At 38.2% G+C, this 17318-nt stretch overlaps 1 protein-coding gene across 1 annotated transcript; it reads right to left on the reverse strand.

Moving 5' to 3' along the window:
- Nucleotides 1–13773: 13773 nt before the first annotated feature.
- LOC139117264 (uncharacterized) lies at nt 13774–16921 on the reverse strand. Its single transcript, XM_070680214.1, has 3 exons — nt 16674–16921; nt 16243–16398; nt 13774–15758 (listed from the first exon to the last, which is right to left on the reverse strand). Exons 1-3 carry the CDS (start codon nt 16842–16844, stop codon nt 15249–15251), a joined length of 837 nt encoding a protein of 278 aa, XP_070536315.1. The 5' UTR covers nt 16845–16921; the 3' UTR covers nt 13774–15248.
- Nucleotides 16922–17318: the final 397 nt, after the last annotated feature.

The raw sequence follows: 17318 nt of genomic DNA on the forward strand, positions 1-17318 counted from the left end.
CATTATTCAAAGTTTGTGCTTACACAAATGACACTCTTGAGTCCCGTTTTAAAATCAGATTTCCATGTTTAAGAGACGACGTTTCTTTTACAGTTGTTGGTAAGCCTGAGAACTGTCTTACAACACTGTCAAGTTGAAGATTCACCTTTCCTTACACATTTCATCCGATCAGGAAAGTACGTCACTGACTTGGAAAGATTTCAGCGAACACCAAGGCCGCCATTCCTTTTAATTCTTGAGATGGTAAGATTCTTTTTAGATAATTGCCAAAAGGTTTATTTTGTCTCCGACTTAATATCTCCATTGCTAATAACAAGTAATGGCAAAAAGTTCATTTAATTTGAGATAATTTGGTTCACACTGAAATGAGATAATAATTCCCGTTAAAAGTAAAATCACAGACAAATATAGACAGACTGGAAACGCGGCATGCCTTTTGTTCCATTGTCGTCTCGGTAGACTATCGGCTTTTCATATTAAAATGAGCTTCAAAGGTGTTAAACTTTTTGGAGACTGTGTTTGTGGTTGATAAGTGCACGAGATTATGCAAAAAATACGACAAGATGGCATCGTACTGCCAGTCGCGTAGCAACCATAGTTACTTTGTGAGGTCTCAGGCTAGAAACACCGTTTCAAGCCAGTCAAAGCATAACACGCCAGCAGTTTCATAAACATATCCTTCCTTTACGCACGTGTAAAAGACGGTATTACTGACCGTAAACCATTGAGTGAAACCAGACAGTATCGATAAAAGACTTTCAAATTTGGTTCAAACACACTCATTATATATTCATAAAAATATGAGAGGAATTTTTAAAACGGTAAAACTCACTTTCCTGAAGCTCAAAACACTCCCGTTTTCGCCAGCACGTCAATTCCGCTCAGCACCACACGACAACAACAACACAAACTTTGCCGAACATACTTTCGCTTAACAATTGGCGAAAATCCGAAAATTACCGAAGATTGCATAGTCGGCACTCTTCGGAAAAGAGAGGCGAGAGCAACCCGAGGTGAGGCAAACATGGATGGGTTACGTAACCGCTTCACGCCTTAAACAATACCTGTTGAGAGTCTGACTATGTTTGTCTGTGGTAAAATGAACTACCTAGGTGACGCGTCGAGGATTCAAGTAAGTAGATCAAACAGCAATTCGCCACAAGAGGCCAGCATTTTTCTGATCAAGTGTTAGAAGCTGGACGATAGTCAAAACAAACTATTTGATAGAAAGGCTGGTTTCGATGTCAAATGTGGGCTATGTTGTGAGTAATCAATGTGTGCCAGTATACCCCGGCCGCTATAGGGTACATTTGACTGTGCAGTGCACAATTACATCGTTGAGATTATCGATTTATACATACTAGTATGCAATGTCACCAATTTCAATGACCTGACAGACTGTTCCTACAGATGATCTCTACTCTCAACTGTCAACATTGAGCTGGTGGGTATCAACCTCTCCCTTATATATTCTTTCAATACTTGTAACTAACTTCAATACGGTGAGTGTGTTTAATCTGCTTAACGATTTATCGGTCTTCCTGGGGTTGTGTACCGTACGTAATCTTCTTTTCGATCTATGTAAAAACCAAATTATGTAGGGCATTAAGAGGTAAATCAGCATGATATGAATAACACAACGAAATTAATAATAATCTTAAAGCACGGGGTATATCCTCGAAGATAGTTTTACTGAGCAAAGTCTGAGATTGCCATTTAAGGCATGTCTTTTACCGTAAGGTTCAAGTTCATAGCAGCTGCCTTGAAACTCATCCTCACCCTAAGCATCCACAATGAGAAAAATGGTGCATTCAAGTGACCTTACAAAATAAGTAATTACTTTTTTAATTTGAAGGGACTGGTTATCTTTCAAGAAGAACGAGCTTTTGTGGATTGGCTACGTCGTATGTGTGGCGAGATGAGACTCGATGAAGGAAGAGAAAATCCTTTGGTATCAAGTACTTTTTGCAGGGCTCACACAGCCAGAAACCATGCGTGGGGGGCTTGTGTCGGCGCCTTCGCTCGAAAGGAAAGTCTCAGACAATATTTTATTGATGGTTTAAAAGAAGAGGGATGGTTCCACCGACAAGTTACCAATGCCATAGATTTGGCGGTTACATACGGTGAGGTAACTAGACCAGTCGAATCCATAACAGATATCGAGAGTACAGCATTTCAGTTTCAATTTGATGATAACGGAGTCGTTTTAGATGAAAAGTACAACATTGGCCCGTGCTACCGTTGCAAGAAGCTGTATCCAAACGTCAACTTCGTCCCTGACCGTGAACCAGATCGAAAAGATGAAGGTTTCGCTTGGGGCAATTGCGCCGAAAATTATGCCATTAGCAAGTTGCTTTAATTAAGAACTGATTCGTCGTAGGGTTCATTTTAAATATCACCAGACGTTCTTTATGTGCTCTTATCTTTCTAATATGTAACGAAATTATTGCACAAATGTTGTGAATTAAACTCTCTGACCCATTCCGTTGAAAAAATGATTGTATGTAAAACTTTATTATTATCAAGACAAAGCATCTTACACCGCCATGATTATGATTAAATTTTCTCATTAATTAGCTCACATTTCGCGAAGATACACAAATGCTTTGGTTAAAGAGTAATTGTGCGTAAGCTAAGTTGTTGGTTTGTTTTGAGATAAAACTGAAATAACCTTAGTCCCTTAGTACCTCCTTCCCTTGTTAAAATAATGGATAATTTAATATGTTGACAGATTTGTAATTGCAGTTCAGGAGTACGTATTTCTCTCCTAATAGTAAGTTTTAAAAAAAATTATGTACTGAATAATAATATAATAATGAATTCACATAACTGTCAAAGAATAAAAATGTTTTCAGTAACCGATTTTTTCGGTGTCTTTGATTTTAATATCTAGCTGTCGTTTTTTGCACTCGTCCATTTCTAACTCTATGGCCAAGGACTTGCTTTGCTGTCTACATGCCCATGGATGATGCCTTATATCATAAACCAACCAACTAGAGTTTACATTTGGTAGGTTTTTGAGATATAAGATTTTCAGTAGAGTTACTGTTGAAGTATTGTTGAGTATAATTCTGTCACCTCAACAACAGCCTGTACAAATCTCTGCATACAGAAGTACTAGTATCTTAGACCTAACGAATAGGTATCATAAGATGGAGCAGTTCGACGTCACAACTGCACAGTTATCCATGGTTTGTTTGGAGTTATTGACACAGTAACCACAATGATTATTGGTATAGCACCCTCTGCGGAGACACAAGCTCTTACTTTCCATTGGCACTACGCAAGTAACATTTAACAGAAATTGACATTTTTGGTCATCTTTTGAATGCGTCCCATCCCATTATCTTACATAGAACTCCTAATATCGCCAAGTGGTATCTTTGTTGTATACTTGCTTTTAAAACTTAATTTACATTCTCCAGCAGTAATTATTTTCCCCATTCTGAACTGATGACAGTTCCAATATGGTGCAAACAGCGCCCTCATCAGGAATTGATAACATTCAAAACGGCAGCAAGACAGAGTCAATGATTGATCCAAGCTTTTTCAATCTACACAAAAACGAAACAAGCGTGTCGAAATGAAACGATCGAGGTGTTTCAAAGATATACAAATTATAATCACTGATTTTCCAAATGCTAATTGAGTAGCATCTTCTGATCAAAACAACTTCAAAAAGATAATTCTGGCTTTCTATTTGAGCCACAACCTACACTTTGTATGACATTAGAACTTCCTGTGGAGTGTGTATGGTTCAATCAAGGACTATATCAGTTTATTTGGAGTACGATGCATATTGTTGTCTCTCTTGATACCGCAATGCAACCATTCTACAGCCAGAGTTCCAATGCAGTAGAAAAGCCAAAAATGTTTTGATTTGCTCCTTGTGTTAAACTGGTGTCGGCGACAAAATCCCTACATTTCTCTTCCATCACAATGTTCTATTTTCAAAGCTTCCAAACCATGCTTCTGTCATTACTAGCTAATGTCAATACCTTTAACAAGCATAGTAAATCCTAGAGCAAGGAATTTGTGATCAAGTGTCTCTATTTGATCAGATGCCACTGCTGTGAAGTTTTTTTAAAAGTAGCCTTGGCAGGTTAAAACGTGCGAAGAGAGAAGTAAACAAAAAACTTGAATAAGCCGTCTTGTCATGCAACGTGTAATCATAAATTTCGTATTTTTACCCCTGAAACAATTTTTTGTCTGTAATTGTTACACAATGTAGACCTATAGTAATTCGTCTGTTGTTTAATATGCGTTTAAGCTTGACTTCCTAAGGTGAATTCGTTAATCCAAAATTGTTATTCCAATCCTTTTTCCGAATTCTATTTTAGGACTGTACACTGTACAATATCACATTTTACAATGTTCGAATTCTGCCACGTCACAGATTTTAATGAAACTCCAACATTGCTTGTGTTTACTTGGGGAGAGTTGATACATAAACAACAAAACAAAACAAAATATAGCCTCACTACAAAACATATGGTTGTGATTGATAAAGGCTTTAATGTTAATCACTAAATTTTGATGTAAACTTTGGAACTAATTTGGGATAATTGGATAGTGAAGTTACGTCGATTTCATCTACAAATGTTATCTCATCTGCTTTCATTTCTATATTACACACTTGTTTTTATGAGTAATTTGCGATATTTCAACATTCCGCTGTACGGCACCTAACACTTTTTGAGAAATTTGAAAAATATGAAAATCCAATTATCCCAAATTAGTTCCAATATTGTTTATATTTTAGTGACTCTAATCCCAGATAATAACTTGTTTTTCAATGGTCTTGATCAACCTTTGATGTGACTCATCGACGCGAACACAGATTTTGCTAAGAGGTACTAACAGGTACTTACAGGAAGTCACACTCAAATATAACAGGATCCCTAACCCCTTCTGATGATGAAACGTTGACAGGTGAGCCATGTGGCAGTTGATGTACCACCAGTATTATATGTGTATTGGTTGGTGTCTTTAAATATCTGTCTTTTGCAAATACTAATGGTTGACGGTTAAGAGTTCTGATTTCCGTCAAGTGCAATAGAATAAACGATGCAATTTCTAACCTTTGCAACATTGTCCCATCAAGGCAGTACACAGCGCTCTATGGCGATATTTCCTTCCCCGCTAGGAAATTGTGAGCTATCTTCAGGTGCATTTCTTTTTACAGTGTTTTTTTTTTATTTTGAAGAGGTATAAACATTATTCAACGTGGCTGTACAATATATTTTTATACCTCCTGTACCTCAGCTTTTTCTTACCATATCGAAGGCACCCACGTTTTTTGTCCTCCCGTATATGTTCTGTTGTTTCATTGTTTTCTTGTTTTCTTAATGCTCACTTCTATACTTGACCAAACCAAAATGAAATTAAACATGCTTGTGTGATTCATACGCATAATTTTTCTCATACCGTTAGTAGAAAAGCGGATTTTGATACTTTTACAGATTACTGTAAGATAGCCACAGACGAATTTCGTCCTTTATCTTAAAGTACTAATTCTGCAGTAACCTTGGTTTTCGGTCGCAAAGGCAAGCACTGTTTAAAATTATAGATGTATCTCCGTCGGCGGTGTTCTCACTACGGGTAAACTTCGCGATCACTGTAGGTGCCAGATATATTCTAGCGTTCACTTCCTCAAACATAGCTAATACAAAAGTATTTTCTATCTGCGTGTCTATGCCCAGTATTGTGCCGTATGATTGCCGATTGTAATGACCCTCTAATTACATTCAATCGTTATGTTATGGAAGAGACCGCCCTTATTTTCTTGTATGTTCTTTGTCATTGACCAGAAGTCTTGATGTTAAACATACTATATCGTGTCGAATATTTCCGCATAACGCCGCAACCGGTGATGGGGCAAGTTACGTTTGTTTTTATTCAGTTATTGTTGCTGTTTTGTTGCAAAGTTCACATGTAAATAAAAGTGTCTCAACATCTTAATCAATAGTGCGAGTAACCTCAAATGTAACCCAACGACAATTTAGATAATATTCGAAGTATTTATATCAATAAGCGTATTTGTTTGGAGTACACAGAATGGCGAAAAGAGTGGAACTTAAACCTGAACGTAATCCGGCTAGGTATGGACTAGGTGGTAAAAATATGACATTCCCCTTTCAGTTGCAAAAAAGCTTCAAAACTGTTTTACCTCACTGTCGAAGATTTAAGGAAGTCATTGAATCAGGAAACTACTCTGACGCCTTGGATACCGTGAGCAAGATAGAGAAGAGGAAGGTTTCCCTTGGGGCAATTGTGCAGAAAATTATGCCATTAGCAAGTTTCGCTGAAGTACGTAGGGATTCAATTTAAAGAGCGTCAGGCGTTATTTAGTACACCAATCTTTCTAATATGTAACGAAATTATTGCAAAAATGTAGTGAATTAAACTCTCTGACCCATTCCTTTGAAAACATGATTGTATGTAAAACTGTACTATTATCAAGACGAAGCGTCTTATGCTAACATGGTGATGATTTAAATTTGTCGCTTACTGGTTCAAATTTCGCGAAAACATGTAAGTGTGTGTGTTATAGTGTGGTAGATATGCGTGAGCTAAGTTCTTGGTTTGTTTTTTTTTAGATGAAACTGAATTAACCTGTGCTTGTCCTTTCTCCCTTCACGTAATAGATAACGTAAGCCAACTGTGACATAGAAGAATTTGTAATTGTAGCTCAGAAGTATGTATTTCTTTTCTTAGGCCAAGAAAAACAAAACATTTCTTTCTCATCCTAGACATATTGCAAAAATGATGCGATAACGCAGTTTTTTCTTCTCATTTTCTTATTCTTCAACTAACAAGAACGCGCAAACAACATAAAAACAACATATGGATGCACGCAGAGATAAATGAACAGCAGTGTTGCTTTAAATTAGTATTTTTGTGTACAGTTCTGCGGTTTGACTCTTAGGTCAACAATGCACAATTTTGACAGCTTAATATAACAGTGACATATGTGTACAGTTCTGAATGGAATGTTAGTGTCAGCGCAACAGGACGATAGCTATTCTTATCACTGATGTTTAATGTAGTTTTATATTAGGTTTAAGGATTTTCATTTGACTTCATTGCGGTATTGCTTCGCATCTGTTACCTCAACAACAGTTGGTACAAATCTCTACAATATACAGAAGTACTAGTATCGTAGATCCAAGGTAAATACGACGATAGATCAGCGTGAAGTAATGGCGACAGCATGGTCACCCAAGGTTGGTTTGGATTTATTGACATGGTAACCACTGTTTGCATAACACCCTCTACAGAGGTAGACGTCATCGCTTTCAATATAACACTACGCATTAATATTTCATAGAAATGGACGATAGAACGCATAACATCATCAATTTCAATGTATTTATATGCCATGCTATGATGAAAGTCACTTTTTTCTGATTTTTGTTTATTATGCGAATAAAGCATATGATGGTCATTTGCATCTTAACCCAAAGCTGTTTTTATGTAAGAGAGGCATGCAATAAAAACATTATAGTCCATACTAGGGACTATACACCCTCGAGGCAGGAGACATCTAACCCCCACCCCACCCCCGACAAATTATCACCCACTCTCTGACATACAGAACTACATTTGGACATAATATGTAAACACGCGCTTTTAAAATTCAGTGCACGAAGGCGAAAGATCTGCGGCTCCATTATTCCCAAATCGACCGACGTCAGGAGTAAAATTTCCGACCAATCAGCGAAGAGAACGGGAGTTTTCGCTGACGCCTTTAATCAGATAAGTAAAAGCTGTAAGTCCGGAAAAAAACCAGTGATAGAAGTTCATTCTCCTACTCCTAATTCGGTAACTTCAGATTTGCAATTTCGCATTTCGAGCAGAAAAGGTTCATTGAAAAAAGCATCGTGTGTAAGCAAGACTTAAGACCCCACTATAGCTGCATATTTTAGCATTACTTTTATGATTTTATTTTCCAATTAAAAAGAGTCTGTAAAAATGTACTAAATTAGGTGTGTTTGTATACATTTGTTATTAACTACCCACTGGGACTGTATATGCATTTTTGAACAAGATAAAGGTATCGATTACGCTGATATTAGATGTTTGTTCAAACATTAAATTCCAGCCTCGCGGAAAACTGAAAACACTTGATACTGTGCATATCTGCACTGAAATCTTCACATAAACTGCATAGATTTAATAGTCCAATGTAATGCATAGGGGTGACACTGTATATTTAGTTTCCACTTAAATGGCGTGAAATCACAATGACCGTTAAAATTTGAATTTACTTGTCAAATGTTTCACAAAGGAATGCAGTAAAAGCCCATATCCCTTCAGAGGGTAGAATTTAGAAAAAAACCCAGGAGGGAATAGGACTATAGTTTAAGGTCAGCAAAGTCATGAGTTACAACTATGGGGCTTTAATTGAAAGTAGAAGACTTGTCATGCTTTTGTGAAATACAGTCAGTTGTGAAAGGAAGTAAATTTGAATCTGGAATGTATATACGGTAATAAGGAAGTTGTATCGGAAGTTGTGGAGTCAAAATTGAAAATAGAACAGTGGAATGAGAAAGGTGATTTCGGGAGAGATTGGGCGGAAACGACGTAATTGAACTGACTTACCCTTTATTTGTCATGGTATCTGACTGTACATGCTCAAATACCGCATTTGTCGGAAATACGTAAATGAATTTTTTTTATCTTCAACTTAAAATTTAATCTCTGTTACGGATCGGCACGTGAACTAAAGTAGCGATGGAATGCAAGAAATATCTAAGTCAAAGTGAGGTTTTATTTTCCCATTTTCGGGCTTCTTCTGAAAATTACTGGTACTATATAGTTAATCAGCGCCAGTGACTGACCACCAGCTGGACCTTAAAAGCCCCAGTATTTGTAACTTTTAACAATTTTTTTCATATTTTTGATTAAAATGACATCCTCAGTATGTGAAAGTAGACCATAATTAATACTGAATCGCATGGTTTGCATGCCCAGCCCGCCTCACGATTAACAGTAAAAGGGGTGAAAAATGACTTCTTGTCCGGACCAGAAGTCAGCTTTGTTGACACACGAAACGAAAGGTAATCATACCACCGCGCATGCTCAACCGGTATGCAAGTTTTACTGTGGCGTCCGTAGAAACCATACGCTCTTCGAAAAGGTCTGGTCAAGGTCTGGTCCATCGAAACTGGAGACTCAGCTAAAAACGCGCGAAAGTTGGGTGAAATACCGGAAAGATATAAATATGTAAGTGTTTACAGATTGTTCCGACTATAATGAGCCGTGCAAACATGCGTCTTGAACAGCTAAACTAACGACGGAGGCAGTCGATTGTAAGCTTCATGCAAGGCACTGCACGTTGTGACCGATGTAGTCTGGCAGAGACCCTGCGATTCGCGTTCTTCCCTGTTGGAACACGCGCGCGCCCTTCAGAGACGCGACGCGAATCCCAGGGTCTGGACGTTCTTGCAAGCGACCGGTCGGATTTCTGCCTGATCCGGGTACTTTATTAGAACTCCACACATCCGTTAATCAAAAAAAATGACAAGTACCAAAGCCAAATAAAATGAAAAATGAAAAATAAAAACATACCGCCTATATAGGTCTACCAGCTACTAGTATATATTCTCTCCGCCCAGTTAGATAGGTGTTTCTTTTGAAGTCACAACCCTTATGAATATTCATATCCTTGCAAGAACCGACAGTCGCTGTGTCTGGCAGCGCGTGCTCACACCTGCACAGCGTAGCCTTCGAATGCAGGCCCATCGTGGGCTCGCACAAAACAAGGCACAGCGACTGTGGAGAGTCTATGACCGATGGTACGGAGATCAAGTTTGCTGAATGAATTGAGAGAGAAAAACATATATGAATAAAAATTCAACACTTCCCCGTTGTAATCATTGAACTAGTCGTTTCTTCCATTATGGAGTATAATAAAAATTTCGTTGAAAATAAATGACGGGACTGATTCTGCTCCGTCTACTCAAATGAAGTTTTGTGTACGGCCAGGCTACGCTGCAGGCAACACAGCCTATCAACTTCGCATATCGTTGCCGTAATTGAAAACGCTCAGAAAGGAAAAATTATATCTTGAATGCAGTACAAAAGTCTTACTTATTAAATTTAAAAGTATTTCAAAATAATATCGAACGTAACGGGTATCTAATCCTCACAAGGACTACAGTAGTACAACAAGTATCGGCTAGCTGCGATGCGATTGAGCTCCAGGCATTGTAAGCTTAGAATTTCGAACACACGAGAGATCCCGGCCTCACTACAAAGTCGTCCCCTGCACACCCAGCCCGACAGCAAACTATTAAACCTCTTGGTTTGATTCTGTTGTTTATACATTTTTTGTATAAAATTCATGATACATATCTGACTTTCACAACTGTACAATTTGCTCAGGACTGTGAGTTTGGCTGTAGTCTACAGACGATCGAAGGGAGCTAAGGCAGGCCCCAAATTTGCATGGACCATGCCCGGGACAATTATAGACGCAGCTCGATGAGAAAGTTATTCACATCAACCTAAATGAAGTGATCAATACAAAACTTTTAAACATCACTGGTTCTGAAAATTTATGATCAATGGTTCTGACCTACGGATTTTACACTGCAACGTTGTTTTTGTGTGTTTGGCCGGCTACTAGCCCTGTAGGGCTGTACGACATGGAGGTAGTAGACTGTACAAGAGCAGCGGGGCCGGGCCGAGATTGGTGTGGGGCCTGCAGCAAGGTAAAATTGACAGCGTCCATTGCAGAATGCCCGCGTGTTATCCTTTCTCGTTTGGTAGGAAATTAACGGCTGTATTCAGAATGCCTTTTTACCAGTACAAAAGCTCAGTACTGACTGATGCATCAAGAGCCAAGAGTCTGTAAATTTCTTAGCAGTAGCTCCATTGTTTTTTTCTAAATTTTCGCTGAGATACAGCAGCTAGCAGTGCGTATACTGCTGGTCCCGATCGTTCTGACTCAGGCGTTCACAGCTGTTTAGGGAGCCGTCATTATTTACGATCTGGTGGTCGGAGGAATTACATTACAACCTGTAGAAACTCCGAAATTTTGAGTCACACCCCAGCCAACCATGATGACTATTGAGTAACCCCCTCTCTAACAGAAAGTTTGGCTTACCTGAGCCCATGTAACAATATGTAGATATAAAAGCTCACCTAATAAGCAGTCTCCGACCATATAGTATTGTTAAATTTGGATGGGTAGCATGTCATTATGGTATGGTTAATGTTCATTATGGTATGGTTAAATGTTCAAATGGTTGTTGAACTCAAGTCAAATAAACTATACATTTCTATGATAATATAAAGCATGCATTCACAACAGTTCAGTTTTGTCCTAGATCCTGTGCACTTATAGTGATATCTGTCGAGAACATTTCTCCATGACCCAGCCATTCCTTCAAACCCTGGTAGCGACTGCAAAAAACTACTGTGTGACATCATCATCATCACTGTTGATCCTCATCTTTAATGTCGCTGGTGCCATTGCGTACATGAACAACGATATCATTCTCATCGTCACTATCTTCTCTTTCGTAATAAGTATTGCTAGTAGTAGCAGCTACTTGTAGTTTTTGCCTTACTTCATCTAGTTGATATTTATTTGTACTGTCAGAGTATTTATTTTCTTATTATTTAATATGTATCAGAGTAATATATATATATAATCAACTAATCATTATGTCATTAAGGACAGAGTAAGACAAAGAAAAAACATTTTGAGCATCCCCTTTATAACTTTCAATTTTTGAATGACCCCAAGGTCGTAAATACTGACGGTTCCCTTACTTGCTGCCAAAGGCCATCGCGTTCACTGCATTCGACAGCCTACCATACATTGCCAAACTATGTTGCTTCGATTTCGCAATCACCTTGCCGCTAAAGCAACAATCAGCTGAAATTTATTACTTCAAGTTACTCAATTTTGATAGCTATTTGCCTACAGAAGTGAGCCAAGTGTATATAGTGTCGTCTTGATTTTACATCGGTACCCGGAGTTCTGAGCGACCAACTGCAATGCAGGGTGCGCATCGGTGCACCGCCGACTGCAGTTTGAATAATCCGTATATAACGCACACGGTACCAGAATAGAATGTTAGCCTCCTCTGCCAAAGTTCTGTATCCTCTGAAACACAGTAGCAGTACGTATTTGAACGGAGAAGAACAAAATAAAACCATTCGCGGGTCATTCAGCCGGCGACCATGGGCGATTACCCAGGCAGTGTGGCGTGGCATGGCAAGGCCCCAGGAATGTTGCAGGCTCATCAGAATCGGCGTTCTCGATCACGTGCACAGCCTACAAGTTGTCAACAAACCCGCGCGGCAATCCAACTCGATAGGACAATATTTAGCGTTTGTATGTCACTACAGGAGCACAAATTTGGCTTATTTCTTTACTGAACAACATTTCACGATGGATGTAAGCGAATAATATTTAATTTCGAACATAAAAAAAAGGTTAAAAGTTACAAATACTGGGGCTTTAAAGTAGCGGCAACCTCTGAAAATAGCTTGATGCTGAATTACTCTCTAATCATATTGAATTATGGGTTCCCAGAATACTTCGAAACCATGATTCCAATTACTCACAAAAAGGTGCATTAATCACACAAATCGATTGCAAACTGATGTTGTTTGATACAGATACTTTTATTTCCAAGTTGTTCACAAATCGCCCATTAGCAAAATACCAAAATCCGCGCAATCACTTTTGAATTTATCCATCTTAAATTGAAATAGCAAGGTACATGTACCTTGTCAGTCTTGTAGGTAACGTTTTTTCTTTCAAAAATGAAAACAAATTTGACGTAGTATCTGACTTTACACGTCAAAGACCGCATGTGTTGAAGATACGTACGTGGTAGCTATTGCAGATCATTGCTGCAGGGGCAATGAGTGTGCCGTACAAAAGTAATAGTAGTCGTCACGTGAATTTATTTTGTAGTCTTTCTGTTACATAGACCGTGGGGTGAACGCAATGGCCCACAGACTTGTGAACCTTGCAAGGCCAGCCAGTAACTGCTGTCGAGGAAAGCCAAGCGACGGGGGCCAGTCTAGTATTAATCCGAAATCTGTGCAAAACGTCACGCGTGCTTAACGCGCAAACCATTCTGTGTTTCGTTGTCGCTACGGGTGCAATTTCGGCCTGTCTAATATCAATACGTGATAACTCTTTAGCAATCAATCTTCAACGAATACGTCGAGCAGCACAAAAGGTCGACTTCTATCGATTTTGCCGCTAATTTTAGAACGTCCAGAGAAAAGGTCTTCAGCTACACATGCATGTATGATCAAGGGGTTATTTTATTATTTTATCATGTTTGGTCGGTACCGCGTCTGACTGTCGTGATGTGTCTGCATTTTGACTCACTAGTGAACCACTCGTCAAGATATGTATGCATAAATCAATCGAATATGCGACGCATATCGACTGAACCCCCAATAATCATACATGCATACCCTCCAAACTTAAATAAAATTTAATTTGTCTAACGGATCATCAATGGACTCTCAATTTTCCGATGGAATGCAAGAAATGGGTATTTTATTTTCCAATTTGGGGCTTCTTCTGACAATGACTGGTACTAGTTCATCAGCGCCAGTGACTAGCCACAAGCCGGATCTGAAAGTGTCGGCACTTTCTGAAATACTGTAGCTTGGTACTGAATTACTCTAAGCATATTGAATTAAGCGTTAGAGCTACCTTAAAGTCTGTGAAACCATTTCATCTACTTGTAAGATGGTGCATTAATCACACAAATCAATTGCAAACCGATGTTGCTTGATACACGCACTTTTATTTTAAAGTTTTTCACAAATCGCTCATTTGCAAAATACAAGAATCACAATCACGTTTGAATTTACTCAGCTTGAATGAACTGTACATGATGAAAACTGTACTTGATGTAAAGGACACACTACTAAAACTGGCGATAGTGTATACTTATTCAGCTCACAGATGTTTTTGAGTAGAATAAAGGGAAATATAGCAGACGAAGTTTCTGTGGTTTCTGTGCAGCTGACGCACACATTAAAGATTAACGTCCCACTGCGTTATTAAATAAGATTTTACAGTATAACTATAGACGTAAACATGTTTTTATTAGGCTATTGGGAGGTACTGCAGGAAGCATGTCATTTTGACCTCCATCAACTTCCACTGTTCTAGCCTTGAGGTAGGCAAGGGCAACGATGAGATATAAATAATTTTAAAAATTCTATGAATTCCCCTTGCTAAACAATTGAAAAATGACAAGTATTATGAGTAGTCCAATAGAAATTTTTACTATTGAAAATATTTTGTTTTATGGCGAAAGACATCACTCGCACCAGAAATACGTTTGAGCTGTTGAAATCCAAGTTTACATGAAGATATTAGCTCGTTTGAGGTTCTCTTCTCATTATTTAGAAACAAACTGACAGAAAACAACAATTGATACAATTGTCATAATGTTATATGAATACACGCAACATCTTTATTTCATTCCATACAATACAATAATGTTTATCATTTCTCTCCAACACTGATCATTCTCGATTTATAATTAAATGACAATTTTAAATGTATAACCGGACACAGAGAGAACTCGTTTTCATTTATATCGTATTTCAGTAAATTTTAAATATTACCCCAATTACCGAAATGCCAGAACTGCCATGGGCAGGAGATTTGTGAACTATGCACGAGTCGCTAAGCTACTACTGCTACCAGTTGTGAAGTGTAACATGTATCCAAATCGAATGTATACTCTCCTGTGGAGGGAATTGTTTCAATTATATTGCATAAAATTGTGTGTTTCTTGCATTTAAAATGGTTTTATCTGTAGTTTTCGAATCAAAAGGAGATTACTACAGCGTATTTCAAATATTAGCGAGCCAGGCATCGTTGAACAACAATACATATACCTGGCCATAAAAGTAGCATTTTATAGTATGGTCACATGTTCCGCTACAGCAGTAATTCTGAACCTCATTTTCAAAAATTTACGCCGCCTTTTTAACAGTGTCCATGTTTTCATGCTTTTGATTTTTTCTAACGGCATTAACCAATTTTGTGTTATGTCTATTTGACTAAGATCTCGGCCAAATAAATTGATACGTTTGCGTACTTGATACACTGTTGTAATGGAAGGTAAAGTTTTATTACAAATGTATTAGCTGTTTTTGTCTTTAGGACACAGTGCGACACTGAAACTTACTTTGTCTGATCTAAACAGTCGTTTACATCCGTCGATAAACGTATCATGGTAAAGTTATGTGGCGTCACTTGCATTGCATAGCTGGCTAAATGCGTAGTACTCTGCACAATTTCCCCACTCAAATCCTTCATCCCCTCTACTACGATTTCTATCCGGGGTGAAATTGACGCCTTGAAATAGCATTTTACATCTGTAACACGGCCCGATTTTGTACATATTATCAAAGACTTTGTTTTTGTTACCAAACTGGAATGCTGAGCATTCGACCTCTGAATCAAATGGGACACGGGACTCCACTACATCGTCTCTGACAGATTCCAGAGCACTGACTATGCTGTCCGTGAACCACCCTTTCTTTAAGCCTGCAATGAAATATTTTCTCAGCTTTTCGGCTCCCACAAAACTGCCGACACATGCGCCGTAAAACACAGCCTCTGTTGAGTGTGACCGGAAACAGTAACACATGGTGCGAGCTGATAATGGATTCTCCACATCGTGAGGAAGTCTCATGCCGACATATATCTGTCGTAGCCATCCAAGTATGTCTTCCTCGAAAACTTTGCCCTGTAGGTAAAATAACAAAAAATACAGTAGTAAGGGCAACATTGATAAACTGATAGTGTTTGTAACAATCTTGTTGCAAGTTAAACAGTGGTCATACAATTACTTAAAAGAAAACTGCCTTCAATGAGCTCAATCAGCAGTTACTTTCGACTTGTTTTCCACGATTTTTGTCAAGTTCGTAAAGTATGGTTTCTTCGTCCAATTTAAAAACCATGTTCAAATGTCTGTTTACAACTTGTCAAACGTGGTGTCTACACGTAACTTTTAAAGCTACTTTTATAGTGAACTGCTAGTCTGAATTGGAATCTATTTGTCGAGAGTACATCGACTATAGACATTTTGTGTTTGCAAAGCTACTTTGTAGTCGAACAGACTTTGGGTAATATATATATATATATATATAATATATATATATATATATATATATATATCACTATAGTTTCTGAATACAAGTCATATGTCAACGTTGCGTACTATAACTTACCATTTCCAAAAGAAGGAGAAACGGTGGTCGTGGCGTGCAGGGAAATGTCTTTAATTCTCTTCTATAACTTCCTTTTCGTACTAACCGAGAAAGACGTTTAGAATCTTGCCATGTTGAACCAGTTTTCATCAGAACATCTTTTAAACTTTTCAGCAACTGCTCGAAGGAAGGTTGCAGGCAGGTATATGTAGATTTAAGAAACAACATTTGACAATCAACGTTTACTGAAGTGTGTTTTGGGGTTCCATAATACACTCTTTATATCCTTTCATTATAGCTTTAAGTGACCTAAAAATTTCAACAAACCATTGTAAGTGCATGAACTTGAAATCGACTAACACTCTCAATCGGCTGCTAACTTGAGCATTCTATCAGTGTTTGTTGATCTTTGAGTTCTCGCCACTTAAGACTGAAATGAAATTGTCACTTACCTCAACAGTGTAGTTATTCAGGCTTCGCTTTTGAGCCGCTGTAAAATGTTGACGATCTACTGGAACCATTTGCAAATACGTCTCAAGCAGTCTATCGCAGCCTTCCAAGTTCTTCGTCTTCTTCCTACACCTTTGGTCTTCCTTGGCAGACGTCGGCCCTCCTGAAGCCATGGATGCAGTTTTATAGACGTCTGTAATCTACGCTCAGTGCGATCTGCCAGCGATTTATATAGCATCTGAGGGCCACATTTTAAGTGTTCTATAGTAACGTTCTCGGAATTACTTTATTTGTTAAAGTTAACGTTGGTTGATTATTTACTATTAACATAATCCATAAAGGGCACATTAATCTTACTCGTGTAATCCCTGTTATGACCGACCCTTTGATTTAAAGGAGGTCATAGTGCATAGTTCATTTTCCTTGCCAATGACAAACGTAAAAACATCTACATCTGATAAAAAAGGTGGATGAAAGGACTGTCAAAGGACTGTTGAAAGCAAAGTCACGGTAATGTTATATGTTTGTTTTGAAATACTCTTTTTTCTCGTGATTACAGATTCTTTTAGAAAACTGATACGTAACTTTTCAATGGGCAGAAGTCAATGGTGAACCTATGTGTATGAAAATCTCTCAGTAAAGAATTG

Source organism: Ptychodera flava, chromosome 18 (assembly GCF_041260155.1).
Source record: "Ptychodera flava strain L36383 chromosome 18, AS_Pfla_20210202, whole genome shotgun sequence".
Lineage (NCBI taxonomy): Eukaryota > Metazoa > Hemichordata > Enteropneusta > Ptychoderidae > Ptychodera > Ptychodera flava.

Bases quoted from the DNA above. Each gene is read 5' to 3' on its own strand.
- LOC139117264 (XM_070680214.1), bottom strand. From the start codon at position 16,844: ATGGCTTCAGGAGGGCCGACGTCTGCCAAGGAAGACCAAAGGTGTAGG. The intron at 16,399-16,673 runs GTAAGTGACAAT...TCCTTCGAGCAG, and splicing joins TGAATAACTACACTGTTGAG to TTGCTGAAAAGTTTAAAAGA. The intron at 15,759-16,242 runs GTAAGTTATAGT...TTTTACCTACAG, and splicing joins TTCTCCTTCTTTTGGAAATG to GGCAAAGTTTTCGAGGAAGA.